This window comes from Haliaeetus albicilla, chromosome 10, assembly GCF_947461875.1.
Source record: "Haliaeetus albicilla chromosome 10, bHalAlb1.1, whole genome shotgun sequence".
NCBI lineage: Eukaryota > Metazoa > Chordata > Aves > Accipitriformes > Accipitridae > Haliaeetus > Haliaeetus albicilla.
Genome location: NC_091492.1, coordinates 27,337,781 through 27,361,241, shown reverse-complemented (window position 1 = coordinate 27,361,241; position 23,461 = coordinate 27,337,781). Strand labels below are relative to the sequence as shown.

General features: G+C 48.0%; 1 protein-coding gene across 3 annotated transcripts; it reads left to right on the top strand.

The window, feature by feature from the left end:
* Positions 1-8,362: 8,362 nt before the first annotated feature.
* Positions 8,363-22,789, top strand: LOC104316285 (EF-hand calcium-binding domain-containing protein 12-like). 3 transcript variants are annotated; one of them, XM_069794443.1, is made up of 16 exons: positions 8,363-9,396; positions 9,798-9,859; positions 10,233-10,392; positions 11,377-11,633; positions 12,473-12,546; positions 14,149-14,243; positions 15,094-15,211; positions 15,890-15,980; positions 16,904-17,050; positions 18,011-18,268; positions 18,409-18,603; positions 19,096-19,249; positions 19,738-19,958; positions 20,801-21,014; positions 21,491-21,656; positions 22,418-22,789. In XM_069794443.1, exons 1-16 carry the CDS (start codon positions 9,294-9,296, stop codon positions 22,578-22,580), a joined length of 2,478 nt encoding a protein of 825 aa, XP_069650544.1. In that variant the 5' UTR covers positions 8,363-9,293; the 3' UTR covers positions 22,581-22,789. The 3 variants fall into 3 exon arrangements, with proteins under 3 accessions (XP_069650544.1, XP_069650543.1, XP_069650545.1); XM_069794442.1 differs by having other exon boundaries at positions 8,364-9,396; positions 19,732-19,958; XM_069794444.1 differs by lacking the exons at positions 18,011-18,268; positions 18,409-18,603 and having other exon boundaries at positions 8,364-9,396; positions 19,732-19,958.
* The last annotated feature ends 672 nt before the right edge of the window (positions 22,790-23,461 follow it).

Below are 23,461 nucleotides of genomic sequence, written 5' to 3'. Positions count from 1 at the left end.
TATGGCTCTCTACAACTACCTGAAGGGGCATTGTAGTGAGGTGGGTGCTGGTCTCTTCTGTCAGGTGGCTGGTGATAGGACGAGAGGAAATGGCCTCAAGTTGCAGCAAGGGAGATTTAGGTTGGACATTAGGAAAAATTTCTTTACTGAAAGAGTTGTCAGATATTGGAATAGGCTGCCCAGGGAAGTGGTTGAGTCACCATCCCTGGAGGTATTCAAAAGGCGCATAGACAAGGTACTCCAGAACATGGTTTAGTGGGCATGGTTGATGGTTGGACTTGATGATCTGAAGGTCTTTTCCAACCTAAATGATTCTATGATTCTAACTATTGCATATTCATTATGTTGAGCAAGCACGACGTGTTGTTCTCTTGAGCAATCGTCCCAGAGTCTTTTATGCCTGCTCTTCTGCGGGGGCTCTGGTGGTCTTTGGGGGTCTTTGGTGGTCATTTGGGGAAGAATACCCCTACTCCTTTTCTCCTTTTACGGTCATGTGTCATCTGAGGACACCAGGGTCTCTGTTTCTTTTGCCACCTCCTAGTTTCTCAATGCTGAAGGAGGATGTATGTCCTTAATTAGCAAGTCTGTGACTCTGAAATGTCTATTATCTGGTGCCTTGACTATTATGCAAACACTCCTTAAGCATTCTCTGTTGTGAGCAGAATCTTAAACTAGATAAGCTTTACCTTGAGTACACATAATCTAAACAGTCCTTTAATAGCAAGCATATCACACTTCTCATGTTTTAGTTTTTTTTCTTTAAGCTATCACTGCCTTCTTATTTGTTAATCAGTCTTTTGAAGGCTTGAGGCAACATTATGTCAGTGTAATTTATGCTTGAACATGAAGAAACGGTTTTAGTGAGATTGCAGTCTCAACGAACAGTTTATACATAAAGACCTTTTTCCTTCAGAATTGGTTTTACTTCCCTGTTTGATGCAAGCTCTGTGCTTGATCCCAGGTTGTTGTATGGGTCCAATGGCAGCTGAAAGTGCCAGTGACAACATCTTAATTTCAGTGTCATTATGGCCAAAACTTGCATCAACGTGAAACCACCGACAGTGGCTACCTTCCCTCCCCACACTTTGGCAGCAGTAGTATGGTCCATACCCTCCACTCCCAAATCACAAACTGTCGGGGGATGCAACGGGTCTGCGGAATGCCTGACAGTTCGAGAACAGCGCGACCTTGAGCAGCTTGTAGTGTATCCTTGAAAGTCTGGAAAGATCCGAGAAGAGTGGTACAAAAACAAGATAGCGATAAGAAGAACCGTCCTGACAAACTCACCAATCTTGAATTGTTAGTTACTAACTAAACCAATCATATACTAACACATACTCTGAAGAAGGGGATAAAAAGGTGTGTTAGAACAATAAAGTAGCCATTTTGCATGATCTATTACTTGTCGTGTCCGTCTCTACCGCGACAAATGGTGACCCCGACGCGTCTGAGCGAACAGATCATTTAACGGCAATAAATCCAGCACTAGCAAGAATTATACCGGCGGCGACAAGAGCTGCGAAAGAGAATACTAGCAGCGAGAAAAGCTGCGGAGACAGAGCCCGGTGAAGCTGAGAGCAGTGGGAATCTGCCTGGTCCGGACCTGAGCCTTGACACCTAAAAAGGTGAGCCACCGGGGACAAAACTGTTAGAATGGGGCAGCAATTAACAAAAGAAGAGGAGACAATTTTTTCTACCTGGAAAGCCCTATTAAAAAGAAAAGGGGTTAAAACCTCAGAACAAAACCTGAGAAGGATCTTATTATGGTGTAAGACCCAAGGCTTTCAAGCCACAACACTTACTGCGTTCAGTGTGGGTGCATGGCAATCTGTGGCCTTGAAAATGTTTGATGAGATCTCTAAAGGGCAGAAAGAGCTGTGTGAGTTGGCTATCATATGGCATTTATTAACTGAGACTCTGAAAGAATGGAAAGCAGAATGTGATGCGAAAGATCGGCAAAAGAAAGATGAGAAATCAGAAAATGTTAGCAAGGAAAAAGATTCTGATCAAGTAACAACTGCAGCTGATGCTGCCGTATCAGCAGTTGCGGGCAGAAAACCCCTCACGAGCAAAATCAGATCCTACCCTTATCCACCTCCTCCTCCTATGCCATTAAATACTTTACCGGGCGATGAGGGGCCCTCCTCACCTACTGGTGCGGCAGTGGAAGGGGTGACTCCGTCAGCCCCCCCCGAGGAGAAAAATGTGGCGACTAACACCGAGCCGGAAAGTGCGGGCCGTACTGAAATTGAGGGCCGAAAGGACGGTGAGAGTCAAACTGAATATGAGGGCCGAACGGAAAGTGAGAGCCAAAATGAAGGTGAGGCAGAAGAAGCTTTAGTTGACACTATGCGATCTCTGCATCTCGCAGATAAAACCATAACGAAAGAACCCCTGCCATGGACTTTCCCCCCATCCACAATAACTGTAGTCCCAAGATCCCCTGATCAATTTTGGGAGGGAGTTAAGAGATATGCTGCCGACACTGGCAACTGGGATCTAGTAGAATGCCTCAGCCCCTGCTCTCTAACACCAGCATTTCTAAAGCCTCTAGATAAAGCAGCAGAGGCTCCTGCTACATTTCCTGTTTTCAAAGCTGCTGCAGGCACAAACCAGCACAATGAGCACAATCCAATCGGCTGAAGAGTAGTGCAGGATTTGCAGAATAAAGTACAAAAATTTGGAATCAATTCTCCTGAGGTGATGCAGCTTATTCGTATAATCAGCACAGATCTGCTGCGTCCATATGACATTATGCATCTCGCACAAGTGCTGTTTCAGCCTATACAATTGCAAGTTTTTCAGTCTACTTGGAGGCAGATGGCACGCACAGTGGCACAGCATAATTCACTACTGCCACAGGGTGACCCGAGATTAGGCCTTGAAGAGGATGCTTTGCTTGGTGAAGGGCCGTATAGTAACCCTCAGCTGCAGGCTACATGGCCTCCGATTGTTCTCGAACAAGCACAAAATATAGGCCTTATGGCAATAAAGCGAACCATGGAAATGGCAGCTCCAAAGAAAAAATACATCGCTATCCACCAAGGCCCCAGAGAACCCTTTTTACAGTTTGTAGAAAAAATATCTGCCGCACTGGAAAAACAGGTAGAAGATGAGGTGTTGAGACAAATGCTGTGCAAACAGTTAGCAAAAGATAATGCTAATGAGGACTGTCAAAAGATAATACAGGCTTTACCAGGAGATCCTTCTGTTCCCGACATGGTGGCTGCATGTTCTAAAGTTGGGACACTGGAACACACGGTCGCCGCCCTAGCCAATGCTATGAGAAATTCTGGAAAGTGCTGTGGGTGTGGCAGTGAAGGGCACATCAAGGTAACTTCTCCACACAAAACATCACCAGGTAAACAACCGGTGCACAACCCACCGGAGATTAATTGCAACAAATGCGGCAAATCAGGACATTTTGCAAAACAGTGTCATTCCAAATTTCATATTAATGGGCAGCCGTTACAGGGACACCACAAAAAGAGCGCGAGAGTGCGCGTGAGGACAAGAAGTCCCCTCCCGACAGCCGGCCAACTCCCCTCTGCGAACAATTGTCAGCCGCAACAGCTGGCTCAGCAGGATGTATCCACCGCCGACACAGTCACTATGGTCACAAAAGACATCGTTAAGGTCCCTCTTAATGCAAGGGGTCCTATAGGACGAGGACTGAGTGTGTTGCTATTGGGAAGATCAAGTAGCACATTAAATGGAATAATTGTACATGTGGGAGTTATTGATGCTGATTTTACAGGTCAAATTTGCGCGATGGTTTCAACCCCCTACCCACCAGTAACAATCCCAAAAGGTACTCGCATTGCTCAACTTATTCTTTTTTCGGGTTGTATTTCGAAAGCAGAACAGCGACTGCGATGCAATGGAGGCTTCGGCTCTACGAGACCCCCTCAGGTCTGCTGGTCTCAGACTGTTTCATCATCCCGACCACATATGACGTGCACACTGTCGAATCACGGAAGATCGCCGACTACAGTAAGGCTTGCAGGGCTCCTGGACACTGGAGCCGATGTGACTATTATTGCCGATTATCTGTGGCCGTCCACCTGGCCCACAGAGGAGGCTGGTATGGGAGTAGTGGGGCTGGGAGGATCCACGCGAGCAAAGATGGCAGCCACTCCAGTTCTGATTACCAATCCTGAGGGCCAACAAGCAGTTGTTAAACCATATGTGATGGCAGCTCCCCTCAATTTATGGGGGAGGAATTGCTTGTCGCAGTGGTGGGTGAGAATTACCACGGATTTTTAACAGGGGCCACTGTGCTGCAGGGTGTTAGACAACTCACGCTTGTTTTAACCTGGTTAACAAATAACCCTGGGTGTGGGTGGATCAGTGGCCCCTACCAATTGAAAAATTAAAGGCCCTGCAAGAATTGGTAGCAGAACAATTAGCTGCCGGACACATTGAACCATCTCACAGTCCGTGGAATACTCCAGTGTTTGTGATAAAAAAGAAATCAGGAAAATGGCGATTTTTGCATGACCTGCGGCAAGTCAATGCTGTCATGGCCATGATGGGGGCTCTGCAACCAGGCATGCCTTCACCTGCCATGATCCCTCAAGATTGGGAAGTCATTGTCATGGACCTTAAGGATTGTTTTTTTACAATTCCATTAGCTTCCCAAGACAAAGAAAAACTTGCATTTTCTGTGCCTTCTATCAATCATGCAGAACCAGCAAAAAGATATCAATGGAGAGTTCTGCCACAGGGCATGAAAAATTCACCAACAATTTGTCAATAGTTTGTAGCACAAGCTCTGTCACCTGTAAGGGAAAAATTCCCTACTAGTTATTATTATCATTATATGGATGACATTCTGTTAGCATCAGACAACAAGGAGCAGTTGAATGATGTGAAAAATTTGGCCACGAATTCGTTACAACAATATGGGTTAGTTATTGCCCCTGAAAAAGTGCAAAAAATAGAACCCTGGAAATATTTGGGAATGACAATTACAAGCAAGCAGGTTGTGCCCCAACCTGTGAAACTTAACCTTGCGGTTGAGACACTCAATGATGTACAGAAATTAATGGGATCCTTGAACTGGATCAGGCCCTATCTTGGACTGACCAATTCGCAGTTACAACCTTTATTGGACTTATTAAAAAATTCCAATGCTCCAACAGAACCCAGAATGTTAAATAAGGAAGCGTTAAATGTAATTCACATGGTGGAACAATGTATATACAAGAAATTTGTTTCTCGAATTGATCTGTCTCAATTGGTACAATTCTTTGTACTAATTGACAAAACTGTGCCATTTGGTGCTTTGGTGCAGTGGAATTCTGAGTGGGATGACCCATTACATATTTTAGAATGGATGTTTTTGTCATTCCGGCCACGAAAAACTGCTCCTGGCTTGTTTGAACTTATTGCTGATGTAATCATAAAAGCCAGAAAACGATGTGTAGAACTAACAGGACGTGATCCAGCTACGATTGTTTTACCTGTTCAAAATTGGTATTTTGAATGGTGTCTGGCAAACAATTACGAGCTGCAAGCGGCTATGGCGGGTTTTCAAGGGCAGATCTCGTATCATCTACCGTCACACCCGCTACTGAAATTTGCTCAAGAAATACCATTTGGTCAGAAAAATTTAAGCCAGCCAGAACCTGTGAAAGGCCCCACTGTCTTCACAGATGGTTCTGGAAAAACAGGTAAAGCAGCAGTAGTATGGTATGAGAACAACAACTGGAACAGCAAAGTAGTACATCAGAATGGTTCTCCACAAGTAGTAGAGCTGCGTGCAATGGCTGTTGCTTTTTCTATTTTTTCTACTCCTGTAAATATTGTAACTGACTCAGCATATGTAGCTCATCTAGTTTCTCGACTAGACAAAGTGGCTTTGACCATGTCAGACAATCAGTTATTATTTGATGTGCTTTTAGAACTCTGGAAAAGTATTCAACTAGGAACAGAACCTTATTTTATCATGCATATCCGGAGTCATACCACTTTACCAGGTTTTTATATGGAAGGTAATGCCAGAGCAGATGCTCTTGTTTCTGCTATGGCTCTGACTACTGTTCCTAACATCAAGCAACAAGCTATATTATCACATCAATTTTTTCATCAAGGTTTTTGAGCTTTACGAAGGCACTTTGGTTTGTCCCATGCTGAAGCTCGCTCTATTGTAGCTGCTTGTCCTGATTGCCAACGAATTCACACTCCAGTGTATTTTGGTACTAATCCCAGAGGTATACAAGCTTTACAGATTTGGCAATCTGATGTTACTCATATCAATGAATTTGGCAGACAAAAATATGTTCATGTTTCTATTGATACTTATTCTCATGATTTGGTAGCAACAGCACATAATGGAGAAACAGGAAAAGATGTAATTCGACATTTCTAGAAGGCTTTCTCTATGCTTGGGGTGTCTCGCCAAATTAAAACAGACAATGGCCCAGCGTATGCTTCCCGAAAAGTTCAAACATTTTTTAATCTGTGGGGTGTTACTCATGTCACAGGAATTCCCCATTCCCCAACAGAACAAGCAATTGTTGAGTGTGCACATGGCACGTTGAAGCAGCAGCTTCAAAAACAAAAAGGGGGAATGGTTGGGGAGCCACCACAGGCATGTTTAGATAAAGCAGTTTATGTTCTTAACTTTCTCCATTACGGGGATAATTCTTCCCTACCTCCTCTTTTTCAACATTTCTCTTCTCTTTTTTCAACACAGAATTTACAAAGAGGCATCAAAGTACATGTTAAAGATTTAGTTACTGGTCAGTGGAGTGGACCATGTGAGCTATTAACCTGGGGGCGAGGTTATCCTTGTGTTTCCACAGATACAGGCCCACAATGGACTCCCACTTGATTTGTATGACCATCATCATCTGGAACATCCTAGAGGATGCGGCAATATGAATACCACCTCAACCAAAAACTAAGTGTAGGTCACCTTGGCCAATATAACAGGTCAAGATTCTCTGTGCATTGCAACCGCATCACAAAGCCCATGAACCAATAGACAGTATGGCTATGACTCGTGCAGCACGCCTGGCCAGCGAACGCATACGTCATAGGTTGCAACTGAGGCGGATTTTGGCACCCGCTGGCCACGTGTGCTGAAATCCGTTCCTCTGCAAATGTATAAATACCAGGATTTTCCGAAGAGCATCAGGCTGGTGTACGGCAAGGTCATCGTTGCCTCCGTGGGGACGCCCGCGCAAAGCTGGCACCTACCGATTGCTGGGCTGAGTTTGCGGAGCAAGATGGCACAAGAACGTACGGATAGTTCATCTTCCTTACAGTCCTCAGATGGATGTAGTCATGGATACCGCCGCAAACCAAAGAAAACATCTGGATGACCCTGGCTGACGTGACCGGACAAGATTGCTTATACCTCAGTACAGCAACACCAAGCAATTCCTTTTTCACAGGTTTAATAGGGGGTTCCACTGACATCAACAAAGTTTAAGAACTTATTGATGGAGACCCCTGTGCAGCAGGTCATGGACTCAATGGATGGAAATGCCTGGTTTCCACGGATTGGGCATTCACCCTCATTGCCACCCCAGGAATCACAAATTCTGGGGTCCCTGAATACAGACTGGTGTAGTATTATCTTATTTACTGTTAGACGTTGATAGTGTCAGACATGATACACTACAAAATAGAGCTGCAATTGATTTCTTGCTTTTAGCACAAGGACACGGTTGTGATGAGTTTGAAGGGATGTTTTGTATGAATCTATCCAATCACTCAGAATCCATTTTCAGTAGTATTCAACAATTGAAGAAGGGAGTCAGGAAGCTGACAGAAAGCGATGAATTAGATTGGCTGACAAAGATGTTCGAGGGTTGGGGATTGTCTGGATAGTTGATATCTCTGCTCAAGACTGTGGGGGTAGTGATCTTGGTTGTGATAACTGTGCTCCTAATGTTGCCCTGTCTTTTCAGCCTTCTGCAAAGGGCCCTGCAGAGGGCAGCCAGGACGATATTTTTAGCACAAATAGAAAAAGGGGGAATTGTCGGGGGATGCAACGGGTCTGCGGAATGCCTGACAGTTCGAGAACAGCGCGACCTTGAGCAGCTTGTAGTGTATCCTTGAAAGTCTGGAAAGATCCGAGAAGAGTGGTACAAAAACAAGATAGTGATAAGAAGAACCGTCCTGACGAACTCACCAATCATGAATTGTTAGTTACTAACTAAACCAATCATATACTAACACATACTCTGAAGAAGGGGATAAAAAGGTGTGTTAGAACAATAAAGTAGCCATTTTGCATGATCTATTACTTGTCGTGTCCATCTCTACTGTGACAACAAACAAAACAAAAATAAAGAGCAAGGTAGCAAGGTGGCCGAAATATAAATTAACTTGCTTTTTTGGCAAGAATTTGCCATGCCTTGGGCAAGCAAACTGTGGCAGAGCTGCCAGGGACAGGAAGTGGGCAGATTTGAGCATCAAAGCGCTGGGCTGTAGGAAAAGGGAGCTGAGGCATCTTGTGAGAGGTAGGTACTTGGGGGAGCACCACCAGATGACAGGAATATCAGCTGGAGCCAGACCAGCTGGAGTTCCTTCTGCCACCTATTTCTGCCTCCAGATACCACATACAGGATTTTCAGACAGTGAAACTGATCTTTAATTCTTCGGAGAAAGTCTACAATTCCATCAACAATGCACAGAGACCAAGTGATATCTGTGTCATGGTCACGATACTCAGTGCTGAACTGGAGGGAGGAAAATGGGATGTCCTTTATGACTGTAGGCACCACAGTTTTACTTGGAAAAAAGAGATGGCCCTGCTTGAGCAGGGGGGTTGGGACCAGATGACCTCCAGAGGTCCCTTCCAACCTCAACCAGTCTGTGACTGTGTGATTCTGTGTCCTCATTTCCATCATTTGGTGACATCTCGGAGGCTCTCCCTGCCCCATGGCCTCCTTGGGGAGTGAAGATTGGGTGTGTGTTTTAGGGAGCAACCCCCTTCTCACTGCAGGACCAAACCTGGCTGGGTCAGCGGGCATGGGGGTGATGTAGGGTCATCCCTTTGTGACCCCAGCCCGTGTCACAGAGCCCCTCCTCATCATAACCCTGTGCCCCAGACCCTTCCTTCACTTCCCTGTGAGGCCTCGGCAAGGTCTCTGATCCAGGGGACATGAGGAGTGTCTCCTGTACCTCAGAGACACAGAGGACAAAGGGAGGTGGTGGGACAGTGTGGGAGCTGTTTTGTGAAGCACAGCTGAGGACATTGGAGAAGGGGTGTTTCCTAGAAGGAGACATTAAAATCCTTCCCCCTGCAGCCTCACGTGCTGACCCAAAGCAAGAACATGACAAACCTGGAAGAGCTGATCACCAACATTGAGCTCTGCAGCAAGGCTGACGGCTACAGCACGGTCACGTTTCCCACCCTCAAGGAGCTTTCTGTCGACGGTAAGGTCTTTGGGAGCTCTCTGACGAGTATCACTGCAGACAAGATGAATGGCATGAATAGCTGTGAGAAGTGGGGTTTTGTCCCTGCTGAGAAGGCCCCTGGGGACACTCTGAGCCCCACAGTCTGGTGCATGCAGCACCCTCCCCTTGCCATGGTGGCAGTCCCATGGACGGGTTTCCCTCAGCAGCGGGTCACACTCAGGGACCTGGCTCTGATGGGAAAGATGTCCTGTTGGAAGAAGGCTGAGGCTAATCCAAGATTTGGCCCATGTCACAGGTGGGTTTATCCTGTGAGTCGTGTTGAAGCACACTTGCATCTGCTGCCTCCTTGTCTACAGATGTGCTGACGGGATGTGAGCTGGCTGACTTAGAGCTTGACGTGCCTTTCTCTTGCTTTTCAGATGTCGCTGATATTTGGAGCAGTGTGTCTAAGTATGTTCGGCAACAGCTCCTGAAGAGAAAGGTGGGATCCTACCCTACCCCTCCCCTCGCCCAGATGGCTTCAGGCATCCCGGCAGCCCTGTGCCAGCAAGTGCTGTTGCTCTTCCCAGAACTGCATTGCGATTTACAGATTTGCCACAAATGTGCCAGACCAGCATCTCCATAAATTGAGACATAAAATAAATAAATTATTTTTTAAAAAAGTAACATAAAATATATATTTTATATATATATATATGCAATATATAAATACAGAAATAAAAATCTAGTTGAGGTGTGCAAAAGCGTTCCGCACCAGGAGGCGGCAGGGCGCAAGGCACCCCCCTTGCAAGTTCTCACAAGTCCTTACTCTGTTTTTCAACCTACAAATGCTTGCCCTTCTCTTCTTTTTCCAGCCTCGGGCTGTCAGGGTAACAGGACTGGGAACATTTCATCTTCAAAAATGGCTCTCTTTTGAAAATGGCGAGGTGCTCACCTTTCAGAGACCTGTGTTTTTGCTGTCCAGGACTGTTGCACAGATCCGTGGGCTGCAACATGCTTCTGTACCTGTTCCTGGTAAGAAGAGCAAAGAAATTCTTTGTTTTCCCGTACGTCCATGTATTTGGTGTTTATGCTGGTTGCTGTTTAGAAGCAATGATGGACACATCAGAGGCCTTCAGAAGGCCCTGAGAACAACCTCCATGGGATGACACAAACAGCCCACCAAGCAGCAATGCCTAGAAAGGGGCCATTTCTTTTGCACTAGTTTTTATTAAGGCTGTACAAAGTTAGACCATCTCTTCATAATCTGCTTGAGCAATTGGATTTGTGCCAGTCACATGTATTGATTTGTAGGATGCTTGCTGGCTGCTGGTCCTTTACTGGAACTGTTTACCATAAAGCCATTGAAATGATGCTGGTGCTTTGTTCTTGCACTGCACCAGACCTTGTTGAGGCAAACACCCACAGACCCTCAGAGCTACTTTTATGCAGAGAAGTGGGTCAAAGTCAGCTGTAGAGAGCCTTGAATGAGAGATGGAAATGATAGCTAGCACAGAAACCTGCTGATGACCAGATTTGTTGCTGTTTTTGACCATTGCTGCCATTGCTGTATCTGCAGTGTGCCATTGACGGGGCCTGTGCAACACTAAGAGTTTGGTGGTTTATTTCTGTTTATATGCAAGTCTCCCCAGACCAGGAATGTGTTACATGTGGGCTCAGTTCCATGGCCCAGCACCCTCCGCTCTTCCCATGGGAACCAACCCCATTCGTCCCACGCTGTCCTGCCCTCCTGCACAGTGTGGACACAGATGGCTGAGGTTCTTGGACACAGATGTTCCTCATTCTGTTTAGGGAATCATGGCTGTGGCTTGGCACATCCATTAATGGAGTGATTTGACCTTAACTTGAGGAGGGGCCTCCATCAGCTCCTTTAAGGAGCCGTACCAGGGGGTTAGACCAGACAATGCTATAGCAATGTATTTTACCTGGGAGCTGCTGGCACTTTATTTGAGTCTGCTCAACTGCTGTCTGAGTTACAGTCTTCCTCCTCTTTTCCAGACGAGATTAAGCAAGTGTCAGTGAACTACAAGAAGATCCACTCAGATGTCCCATATTCTGAGGAAGTTGTGCAGAACTGCATGCAGGAGACCCTGAACTTTTTCTACTTCATCCTAACAAACAGAGAAGACACGGACTTCATTTTAAAGGACATTGGCACTCTTGCTATCCGGGGAACAGAAGTGACAATGGCGTTTTGCGAAGACTTTTTACTAAGCCTCAACAAGTCTACATACGTGGTAGAGAAGTTGTTCACTGTAAGTTTATTGCTTTTGCAGTGCTGCCTAGAGAGGGTTTGACATCCCATCCAAGGACTGGGGAACTGAGCCCTGCTGGCCAGCTGTAACCTGCTGGGTCACTTGGGCTAGGCATGGTGTGTAGCAGTGAGAGCCTTCTGTAGTTTCTTTAATTTGCTGTGGTTCAAGGGTGCTGGGAAGGTACAACGTCATTGTACTACTTTTGCTGGGCAAGGGAAAGCCCTGGAAGGGCCTTGCCATAAATAGGAAAAAGGCCAAAGCAATGGCAGCGGTGGTGACGTTCACCCCACGCTCTGTACATGAGGCTGAGGTGCAGAGACACCAAGGCCTTGCAGAGACCAGCCCCTCGTGGCTGCTGCCACGCTGTTGGTGTAGTTCTCCTGGCCTGATGAAAGAGAAGAAGCCGGTGGCTGGATTCCTCTATGCTGCAGAGGCATGCAGACTCTTTGGAAGTCTTTGGAAGGACTCTGGGGATAAAATCAGCTTGGAACTATTTGCTCTCAGTTCAGCAATAGTTAAAGTGAGCAACCTCACTGCAACCAGCAGCCAGGAACCCAGGCTCGTAATGGGCCTTCTTATGTGTTTGCCTCCATTGACTTCGTCCCTGGTAAACAAGGAGTCTCCTGCCTGACACCGTCAAGTCTGGTCCTTGCAAAAAGGCTGGCAACGTTCCTTGCCCTAGCAGATTATACGCTGTGCAGCTTGTTTTAGCAAGGGGCTGAGGCACTTGGCCAGAAGTTTGCTGAGAGGCTGCTAATTCTTGGAGCTATGGAAAGGCCATTGTGAGCATTGAGTTCATTTCCCTGGAGTCACATCAGATGTTTCTGTCTCTGTTGCAGAAGAAATGGGTCATATCGGACAAAGAACCCACTCTCTCTCTGAGCCGTTTTGGCCGTGTCCACCAGTTTCCACAGTGAGTATATTTGTTTCTGCAGCCCTGATCTGACCAAGTGCAAATGTAGCACTTTAACTGCAAACCAGTAATTTGACAATGTCATCCTTGCTTTTGCATAGTCTGGAGTTGTGCATCCTCTGTTATTGATTGTGGTTTGCATTTTACCATTACTCCCATCAGAGGGAACTGGTTCACTAGGCAGAGGAATTTAGGCAACCCTCCTAACGTTTCATCTGCTCATTCTCTTTCCATTGGTAGAGACTGCCCAAACATTTAACAGAAATAAGACCCTAATATTTCTGTTGTTTTGAGTATAACATGGAAGGCTTCACTTAGAGGGTGGATCAGAGACCAGATGCATGCAAGTCCTCTGCCTGTGACATTTCTGTGCCTTCTGTGAAAGTCACGTGAATCAAAGTATTGCTCAGTATTGGGGTTCAGTACTGGGCCCAGTTCTGTTTAATATCTTTATTAATGATCTGGACGAGCAGATCAAGTGCACCCTCAGTAAGTTTGTGGATGACACCAAGTTGGGAGGGAGGGTTGATCTGCTCGAGGGTAGGAAGGGTCTGCAGAGGGATCTGGACAGGCTGGATCGATGGGCCGAGGTCAATTGAATGAGGTTCAACAAGGCCAAGTGCTGGGTCCTGCACTTCGGTCACAACAACCCCATGCAGCGCTACAGGCTTGGGGAAGAGTGGCTGAAAAGCTGCCTGCCTGGCAGAAAAAGGCTGGGGGTGCTGGCTGACAGCCGGCTGAATATGAGCCAGCAGTGTGCCCAGGTGGCCAAGAAGGCCAGCGGCATCCTGACATGTATCAGAAACAGTGCGGCCAGCAGGAGCAGGGAAGTGATGTTCCCCTGTACTCGGCGCTGGTGAGGCTGCACCTTGAGTACTCTGTTCAGTTTTGGGCCCCTCACTACAGGAAAGACATTGAGGTGCTGGAGCGTGTCCAGAGAAGGGCAACCAAGCTGGTGAGGGGCCTGGAGCACAAGTCTTATGAGGAGTGGCTGAGGGAACTGGGGTGGTTTAGTCTGGAGAGAAGGAGGCTGAAGGGAGACCTTATCACTCTCTACAACTACCTGAAAGGAGGTTGTAGTGAGGTGGGTGCTGGTCTCTTCTGTCAGGTGGCTGGAGATAGGACAAGAAGAAATGGCCTCAAGTTGCGGCAGTGGAGGTTTAGATTGGATATTAGGAAAAATTTCTTTACTGAAAGGGTTGTCAGGCATTGGAACAGGCTGCCCAGGGAAGTGGTTGAGTCACCATCCATGGAGGTATTCAAAAAAAGGCGTGTACAGAAGGTACTCCAGAACATGGTTTAGTGGGCATGGTTGATGGTTGGACTTGATGATCTTAAAGGTCTTTTCCAACCTAAATGAGTCTATGATTCTAGAGGTATCTCTGACATGCCTTCTTGGGTCAAGATGGCACAGGAGGACTGAGGCAAAAAACCAAACCCTCTGTCTGGCGAGGGGTTGCTGAGCCATTCCTGAGGCCAGCACTGCTTGGTGGTTCCCTTAATGGCCTAGAATGTAAGGTTGACTCTCCCTATAGAGATACTTTGACATGCATCTGGCAAAGCAGCCCTTTTCTCAGAATGGTGCCTTCTTCCTATTTCCAGGTTTGAGATTAGGGCTGTGCCTCGAACAGCCTCTCTCACAGATGAAGAGATATGTGCAGAATTCGAGAGTGCTTTGAGCAGCATGGGAATAAGAGGTAATGTGCATGGGAATAAGAGTGACTGATTCCTGGCAGAGGTTTGCGCATTTGCCTGTCTTCATTATGGGTGGGTGTTTAGGGCCCAGGCTAGAATAGATGCCTGGGATGGTAGAGGCACCCTGTGTGCCTCTATTTACCCCTCCTGGTAAGTCTCAAGGGACTCATTTTGGAACAAGGTGGGCTCACCAGGACCAACTGCAGTTGACAGTGCTGGCACTCCGTGCCCTGGAGCGTTCCATTTTAGGAGTTTGTGCAGGAGGGAGTAAATGTTTTGGGAAGTCCATCAGCACTGTGAATCACAAACTCTGCCTTGAGTTGTGGGGGGCTGGGGGGTTGGTGCATCTTTTGGAATCACCGCGGCATGATTCAATGAGAAAAATTGCGTAGAGAACAACTGTGCCAAAGGTGCTAAGCTGCGCTGAGACCTCACTTCTCTTTTGAGGCTGGGAAGTCTGGCTCCTTGACCTAAATTCCTCAGGAACATCAGAGCTATAACATGTTTGAATGCCATGATAGCAATTTTTTGTATACCAAACACGTATGCAATGCTAAGAAATTGTTCCCCTGAAAGAGGCTGTTAAGCGCCAAGATCTGTCTCACCCCGAAAGCCACTGTGCAGAGGAAGAACTAGCTGCAGCAGGAGAAAACTCACACCGAAGAGAATAATTTGGCTATTAAGGGTTGAACAGGATCAAGGGCTGGTGTCAGAAAGGACTTAAGATGTCCCTCTGAGAAAACAGGTCTCACAAGGAATCCCAGTGAGGCATTAAACAGCTTCTAACACTGCAGAGCAGATCTGTGCCTCCTCCTGCCTGTTCTAAGAGGTTTTCTCCTTTCATGCTTGCAGCGGCTGTTCGTCACACATTACACCTTGCGCAAACGGGTGTTTCTCCAGACTGCTTAGCCAGAGCTGAGATGGAGGAAGAAGCAGAGGAGAAAATGGAGGGAAAAGGGCCTCCTGGCAGGTGAAACTCTGAAAGGACTCGATTAGAGTGGCCTTGTGCTTGTAGTACTTGTGTGGGATGTTTTATAGGCTCATACAATAATGGAAGGGCTCTTGGGAGGTCCTAGTCCAACCAGCTGCTCCAAGCAGAGTCAGCTATGAGCTGAGGTCAGACCAGGTTGCTCAGGACTTTATCCAGGCTTGTCTTCAAAGCCTTGAGGGCTGCAGACTGCCCAAGCTCTCCGAGAAACCTGTTCCCCTGTTTCCTTTGGACCCAGTGTTTGTATTAACTCAGAAGGGCTGCTAACACACATCGCCACACAGTGCATTTCCTTGCTGGATGGGAAGTCCCACAGTATTTGGGACTGCTTTGCAATGGTCAGTGTAGTGGCCAGGAGGGAGATACCAGTATCTCCAGGTGCCTGTCATTGCACAGGATGCAAATCCTCCCATTCCATCAAGAGGGCCGCATCAGGCTGCGTGTCCCGGAGCCTTCCTTATGGAAAAAGCTCATCTCCTTGACTTCCTTGTTGGCACATCTGAGCATTACAGCTCAGGGTTATCCCTGTCTCTGTGGAGGGGAAGACAATTGGGTGAAGAGAGCTCGCTCTGCTGCCAAAGCAGGTGAGCAGTGTGAGCACAGGATGGAGAAGAAAGTGTTCCTGCACTCGTACCAACTCACACTGGTGTGTATTTTCAGACTGTTTCCAGGAAGGCAGCACAAAGAACCTCCTTTTGAGAGCCCTGAATTGCCATTGCCTACTTCTGAAGAACACAGGCAGACAGGACAGGTACATAATATGGATTGAGGCAACTGTTGTGTCACTTGATTGTAGAAAATCAAGTGGGGATATCATAGGAGAAATAGGTACATAAAAAAACACACAGATAACTATTCTGACTAGATCTCTTACTGTGGCTCATTTTCTTGTTCAATTACCTGTTTTGGGTATTGTTCATCTCAGAAAAGGAACTGTAGCCCTGTCCTGGTTTTGGCTGGAATAGAGTTAATTGTCTTCCTAGTAGCTGGTATAGTGCTATGTTTTGGGTTCAGTACTAGAATGTTGATAACACACTGATGTTTTCAGTTGTTGCTAAGTAATGTTTAGACTAAGTCAAGGATTTTTCAGCTTCACAGCCAGGACAGCTGACCCAAACTGGCCAAAGGGGAATTCCATACCATGTGATGTCATGTTTACTATATAAACTGGGGGGAGTGGGGGTGGGGGGATTGCTGCTCGGGGACTAACTGGGCATCGGTCGGTGAGTGGTGAGCAACTGCATTGTGCATCACTTGTATATTCCAATCCTTTTATTCTTACTATTGTCATTTTATTAGTGTTATCATTATTAGTTTCCTCTTCTCAGTTCTATTAAACTGTTCTTATCTCAGCCCACAAATTTTACTTTTTTTTTTTTTTTTTTTCTGATTCTCTCTCCCATCCCACTGCGGGGGGGGTGGGGGTAGGGTGAGTGAGCAGCTGCATGGTGCTTAGTTGCTGGCTGGGGTTAAACCACAACAAGCCCTTTTCAAAAAGTAGCTCTTTGATGACTTAGTTCATTGGTCATAACAAAAGGACATTCTGGTTGCATCTGTAAGAACTGTCTCTTGACAGAAACTGGAAAAAAAGGGAAGATGAGAGAGAGATGAGAGCGTTATTTAAAAAAAAGACAGATGGGTAACCGCTGCTGTTGCATTTCTGGGTTTCTGTAGAAAGTACAGTCTGTATTTGGGCTGAACAGTAGAAGAAAATTGGAGGCAACCATGGCCAAAAGGAAGGAGAAAGAAGAGAACAGAAAAGCAGGAAGGTTGCCTCAACAGCAAGCTGGGAGAGAAAGTGACAAGATGTGGAGGGCCCAGGTATGGGATTGTCAACAGAGCGGCCTTTTTCTGGTTGTGGTGGCACTGAGTTGGGAAGGTCTGCAAGTGCCAGGAGTATTGTTCCCTCCAAAGAGCAGGGTGGGTGCCTATGGTTTTCATTCTCACCTGCTCACTGCTATGAGGGAGGAATGGCCGGTAGAGGCCAAGGGATAAAACGAGCAGCCAGCCAGTGTGAGGGCATCAGAGGGCCTGTTCCATCCCTGGAAAGGAGGCCATCTCTGCCCAGGCACTGGCTCTGGGGCTTGAGCAGGATCTCTCCCAGTCACATGGCTTGAGTGAGCTCCACCCAGTGGTGTGGAGGGGGAGAGCTGTCTCTCCAAGTAGTATGGAGAGCACTCTAGCTGCTCTTCATAAGCTAAATGGCCGACATGCTCTTGCAGCTGCTCCTTGGTGGCAGGGAGCCAGCATTTTGTGACATGGCAGGATCCATCTGTTTTCATGCTGCTCTACGGTTTGCTGACGGCCCTGTCTCCACCCCACCCCATGCCTCCCAGTTCAGCCAGAAGCACGTAGGAACTGGCGGCCCCTGCCGGCTACACACACGGAGGCTGCTGGTTTTGACCACGTCCTACCATGCATGTTTCTGTACTGTTCTGTGATGGGCTTGCTGCCATTTTTGGAAGCCACAATATCCACCTGACCCCAACTCTCGATTCTGCAAGAAGTGCATCTGTTGTTGCGTAAAGTACCAGCGTGAGCAGCAAGGCTGCGATCGAGAGTTTGACTGATGTCAAGCCAGAAGTGGTCTTGGAGCATGGTTTCCAATGACGCCATTGGAGAAACATGTATCCAATTTTTGCCTTTAAACCAAAAGCAAGTAGGTGTGGGCCATCCAAATCCCGGTGTTGCATTATTTTTGCTCCACCTGTGGCAAGACTGGCTTCTGCCTTTTTGAAACCAAGTCGGGCCATGGATTTCTGTCATTTGTCTGTCTCGCAGCTGCCCTGGGAGGAAGACTATAGCCCGAGCTCCCCAGAGACCACCTCTGATACAGAAGAGGGTCTACAAACGGCGGAGGCTTGGATTCAGGCGAGGAGGCAGTTTCGAACTGAGCTGGAAAGCTTAGGGGACATTGAAAAATGGCTGACTCAAAAACCTTCCCTCAGCAATCAAGAAAGGAGGTGCTGGCAAAGAATAAAGGCACACAGAGCAGACAGGAGGGCTGCTGTCAAATCAGCTGTGACTGACAGCCTGGACGTAAGTACAGAAGTGCGTGGGAGATGGCGTCTGCTGTCAAATCAGTAGAGTGACGCTGCTTTATGCCAGCTGATGCCACACTGATGGGCATGGTGATCCTGGATAATGGTGATCTCAGGGTATTTTCTAATCCTTTTCAGCATTCACCACAAAAACGCAGCCAGCCCTGGAAGAAGGGTAGGGTTCCCCTTGTTTGTGCACCATACCCCCAGGCTCTTGGCACGCTGCATGACCTCCTGGACAAAAAGAAGCTGAGCATTGTGGGCATATTCAAGAACGCTGGTATGGACGGGAGGAAGATCAAGAGAGCAGACTTCATTAAAGTCATCAAGGAGGTACATAGGGAACAGAAAAGTAATGAACTGCTGCCACTCTGCCCTATTTTCCTGCATGCCCACCCAGAGCAAGTGGAAGAGCTTCAGCAAGGGGCCTTTTCGCTTGCCTTACTCTGAGAATGGCTCCCACAACCTGTGAAAAGCTGAAGGGCAAAGGGGAGGGGCAGCTGCAGAGATGCACCTGCAGAGTGAGTCCTAGCAGGGAGTGAAGAAACCCGTTGCCTCATAGATTTGGAAGACAGTCATCGTTCAGTAATGTGGCTGCCAGGATCCTGCTGTAGACCCTGAACTGGCACTGAACCTCCCAGTGTTGATACTTGGGTCTTTCTCCCACCAGGCTCCTACATCTCCCCACTGCACTCTCAGTACATGTTCACACAGCATGGCTCACGCTGGGCCTCACTGGAATAACAGCAAAGCTTGCCCCTCCCGCTCTGGGGCAAGCCTTGATCTTTTGGTAATCCCACTGTCATTTTCTGTTTTGGTTGCCAGACCAAAGTTTCCATCAGCGACAAGGATCTGGAGGATGTGGTCATCTTCTTGACTTCGTCAAAACCAGGGAATTTTATAAGCCTTGAAGATCTGATTGACTGTCAAAAGCAGTGGCTGGAAATGAGGAAAGGGCAATCCCAGGATAGCAAAACCGGTGAGAGGAGAGCACTGGGTTGGGAAGGGATCTCTACACACACAGGAAATGCCAAAGGGGGTCCAGAATATGGCTTCTTGAGACCATTGTCCTAGAGCAGAGTGGCCAGAAGGAGAGTTGTAGGGAGAAGCTTAATGATCTGGGGGATGTTCAATATCATAGTCAGCCCAATTGCAGGAGACAGGTTAGCCGATCTTTCAGGTTGGGATCAAAGTCTGAACCCTGTGGTTTAACATCCTGTACTGGATTTTTATTTTTTAGCATTCATCATCCAGCTCACCCAAAGCAGACCCTTTCTCCAGCTGCTGGTGGCAGCTGGAAAACCCCAAAGAGCTTATTCTTTAGTAAGCTCTGTTGGGAGTTCCAACCAGCACAACGTGCCAAACCCCTTTGTCTTAAACATGGATCCGATGTTCCTTTCTCCTATGCTCTAACGTGGCTTCTCTGGGCTTTTTGTTTGTTTGTCTTCTAATCTATCCTAGGTGTAGGTGCTCAGTTCCAGAAAGCCACCTGCAAAACTGCCACTTGTCTACCTTCTTCTGGGGGCACAGCCAAAGGGATGAAGCCTCATGCTCCTACCAAGCCTGAAAGAAAGTTAATACACTTGGAACTTCCACCAGTCAACACCGAGCCAGAACGACGGCATCTGAGCTGTGACGAAATGGAAGAGATTGGAAAAAACTTGAGAGAGAGGAGACGGTGGGAGAAGGTACTGTGTATGAGGCAGGAGAACAAGTGCACCTCCATGCCTTGGTGAATGTGGGGTGGTTTAGAGGACAGTGCAGCAGTAGAGGAAAGGGCAAGGCGTTACCGTGAGTATTAGCTTCTCAGTATTCTCTTGAGCACGTGGTGCCTTGCAGCTGAGGTGCTACAAGCCATCTCAAACAATTCGTTTGGCTTCTGAACACTCTGGTGAGGTAAACATTTTTTCTGGGTAACTGGCAAGAAGGAGGAGGAGGAGAAGTTGAAGCAGGTTCTACGTCTGGGGACGGAGTTGTCTTCTGATCATCTCGTCAACCTGTCTGCCAGACAGGTGATTTGTCCCTTAAGGTGCTGATAAGCACTTTGTCCTGTTCAGTTGTGAGGCTCAGTGCAAGGCGGTCCAATGGAAACATAACAGTGACTCGCTCATTCGCTCACTCCCAAATGTTTTCTTTGGAGCATCTTGGGTTGGATGAACTCTGGCAGAATCCAGAGCTACCTCCTCTTGCCAACATGCTGCGCCACAGTCACCGGCAATGGGGAGAGCCTCTGGCTCCCTGACACAATCAGAAATGAGAAGGTGACTGCAAGGCTTTTTTCATCTGAGGCACCTGTCCCCGGTGTGTTGCTCTTCTACTAAGCTCTCCAGGGAGTATCTGTCTGAGGACCCAGCTCTGGATGGGAACCGAACTCCCAGAGGAGTGCCTGTCCCTGTGATCCCACTGTAGGGTGCCAGCTCCTGTCTGCACATACTTTTGAGATGAATCCCTGCCTGTAGCTTCCCTGAAGGGAATGCAGCAACTCCGGGGCCCCACCGAATGCTAACCGGGACCTGCCCTTTACTTGCAGAACAAAGACAGCCCGATAGAACGGAAAGAAAAGTGCCGGATGGTGAGATCTGGGGATGGCCCCATTGATGAGCACTGTCTGCCGTCAACTGTAGAGGCCGATTTGGGAGAACTGGTTGACCGATACCGTAGGAATGCCGTCACGAGCTATCTGAAGAGCTCCAAGCTGTGCAAAGAGCGCAATGTTCACGTTGCCGAGCCAACGCTGCAGAAAGGTAGAGCAAAGACCAAGAGCCTGATGTGAATGCACTAAATCTGACAAGTTCATGTCTCTTCCCAAGCCCAGAAGCACAACTAATGTCAGGGGGCACTGCTGATAGAGCGTGTTTGCAGCCCTCAGAGGGCCATGGCAGATGCTGCCAGTTGGGGTCAGCAATATCATCAGCAGGGCCAGAGCAGGGCTGAGATATCAAACGGTTCTGCAGATCAGCCAGGGCCCTCTCCCGTTGCCCCTGGAACGGTAGCCAGGTTCAGCCGAGAGTGCAGCTCACGAAGCAAGTTTGTGGTGATGGGGCACGTCCAAGGTCAAGCCAGGAAGTCAGACCAGGGTCTGGATCAGTGGGTTCATAGCCAGGAACAGGCATGGCTGTGGCTGAGCTGCAGACTGCTACGCCTACAACATCTAAGCTGAAACGGGGCTTATGATCCCAGGGTGAGGCATGACTGTTTTCTCTCTGCACTTTGCCAACAGCCCTGCTGCATCCAGGAGACAAGATCATCAAGGAAGGAGAAGATGTAAGGAAGATCAGGCAGCCTGGAGGATACTACAGCACAGGACGTGCTGATGCTTCATCACGTGGGAGCACCTCCAGATCAGGAACTGCATCTGGAAGCCAGGCCAAGGAGGCAGAAAATAGGTTTGTTCAAAGAGGGCTGAAGATCAGTTCCCTCCTGCTGTCCTGCTGTGTACCACCCCTCTGTGCTCAGTCCCCACGGCGTCAGAGGCAGTACCGAGGTATTGGAGTGAGCCATTAGGATGCCGCAAGGCAGCGAGCAACAGCGAAGGGGCAGATCCTCTTCTCAGCTACATGGCCACTCCCGCGTTTTAGCTAAGTCATTGGGTTGCAGTGGTGCTGGTGAACAGTTTGTGGTGCCTGGCAGGAACCTTGCAGACTAGCTGGGACTAGCTCTGTGCTCTGAACCACAGAGGTGGCAAAACTTCTCCTCAGACTGAGCCAACGCTTGTCTGAAATCCCCTCAGAGAACGTTTATTCTTGTGGAAGAAAGACAGTCCTGGAGAGCCGAGCTTTGGATGGCTGTAGAAGCTTTTGGAGAGAAAAGAACATTGCAAAGCAGAGCGCAATAGTCTTTGGTTATCTCAGTTAAAGTGTTTCGATACTACAGTGATGGGCAACGTGCCAGCTCTTAAGATACTTGCTTCGCAAGCTGGCGTTTCCTGTGTCGGTCGTGTCCAATACGTACCTACAGGGTCAGCACAGGTCTGGCAGAGCTTCCCAGGGCCTGGAAGCCCAGATAGCTGGTTCTTGTCAGGCTCGCTTTTGCACTCACTAAGAGAAGCAGTGAAGCTGCCCAGAATTTTATTTCTGTAAAGCATGCTATTCTCTCTTATATACATTTTTTTTTTTCCTTCCCTTTTTTGGCCCGCTTTTTTTCACAGGCACCCTCAGAGGAGTAAGATGCAAAAGTCAAGCGACAATAACTTCTGGCCAGGTCATCTCCTGGACAAGCTATGCCTTTACTTTCCAGAAAAGAAGCATGACAGGGCACATGCTTTGTTCAGCTACGTTCATCCAACCAAGCCCGCCTACTGTGGTATCTAAAGCCCTGACAGCAGCTAGCCCCTCAGCAAGCCAGGACACTTGGCCTCCAGAGACACTGCCTTCAAGAAGACTCATTCCACCTGAAGCTCTTCCCCAAGCAGCGGGAGGTGTGCACACAGCTTTGTGATCCCTCAGTCAGCTCAGGGGCCCTGCACCCCGCTTCTGGATATAATAAACATATTAAATAAAGAACATATATTCAAGCTGAAGGTGTGGGAGCCAGACTGACCACAAAATACACTTCTCCACTGGGAGCTCTTCCCCTCGCCTGGTAACAAAAGGCGTCAGCATTTTGTGATGGGTAACAAACAGTACGCTTCTGCAGCCCAAGAGCTGTAGCTGAAGTGCGCATGTGGGCAGCGGGTGGCAGAGGGACACCCTTCTTGACATGACATTCAGCTGCCAGGATCTGACCCTTCCCTGGGTGGCACCTGGCACTGCCCCTTCCCGAGGTCTGACCCTGTCTTGTGAGAGGGGGACGCTGGGGGCTCTGTGGAGCAGCCATCTGCAAAACACATGTGGCAGGGCTCAGGATGGTCGCCAACTCGCTGAGCCTCTAGTTCAGTCCCAGAAGAGATGATCAGACTGGCGGATCCTGGGGAAGGATTGCAGGAACCCCAGTTAGGAGTGCAAAGAACAAAGCAATTGTTAATTAGTTAATGGAGATAGATGACGCCTCTGCAGGAGCCTGTCACAGCATTTGCTGCTGCGATGGTCCCCTTCCCGTGTGACACCTGAGTTGTTGTTACTGGGCCAGCATTCATCAGTCTCCTCATGGAGCAGGGCCAGCTCCTGCTGCCACCCTTGATGTGGCAAGTCCCCAACTGACTTCTTCCCCGCTTTTTCCTTCGGGAATAGGATGATACTTTGGAGGAAAAGGA

What these genes read in the sequence shown, in the direction of transcription:
- LOC104316285 (XM_069794442.1), top strand. Translation starts at nt 9,294, where the DNA reads ATGACAAACCTGGAAGAGCTGATCACCAACATTGAGCTCTGCAGCAAG. An exon ending in AGAGGAGACGGTGGGAGAAG is followed by an intron (nt 19,959 to 20,800) that starts GTACTGTGTATG and finishes CTTTACTTGCAG; the next exon opens with AACAAAGACAGCCCGATAGA. An exon ending in CGAGCCAACGCTGCAGAAAG is followed by an intron (nt 21,015 to 21,490) that starts GTAGAGCAAAGA and finishes CTTTGCCAACAG; the next exon opens with CCCTGCTGCATCCAGGAGAC.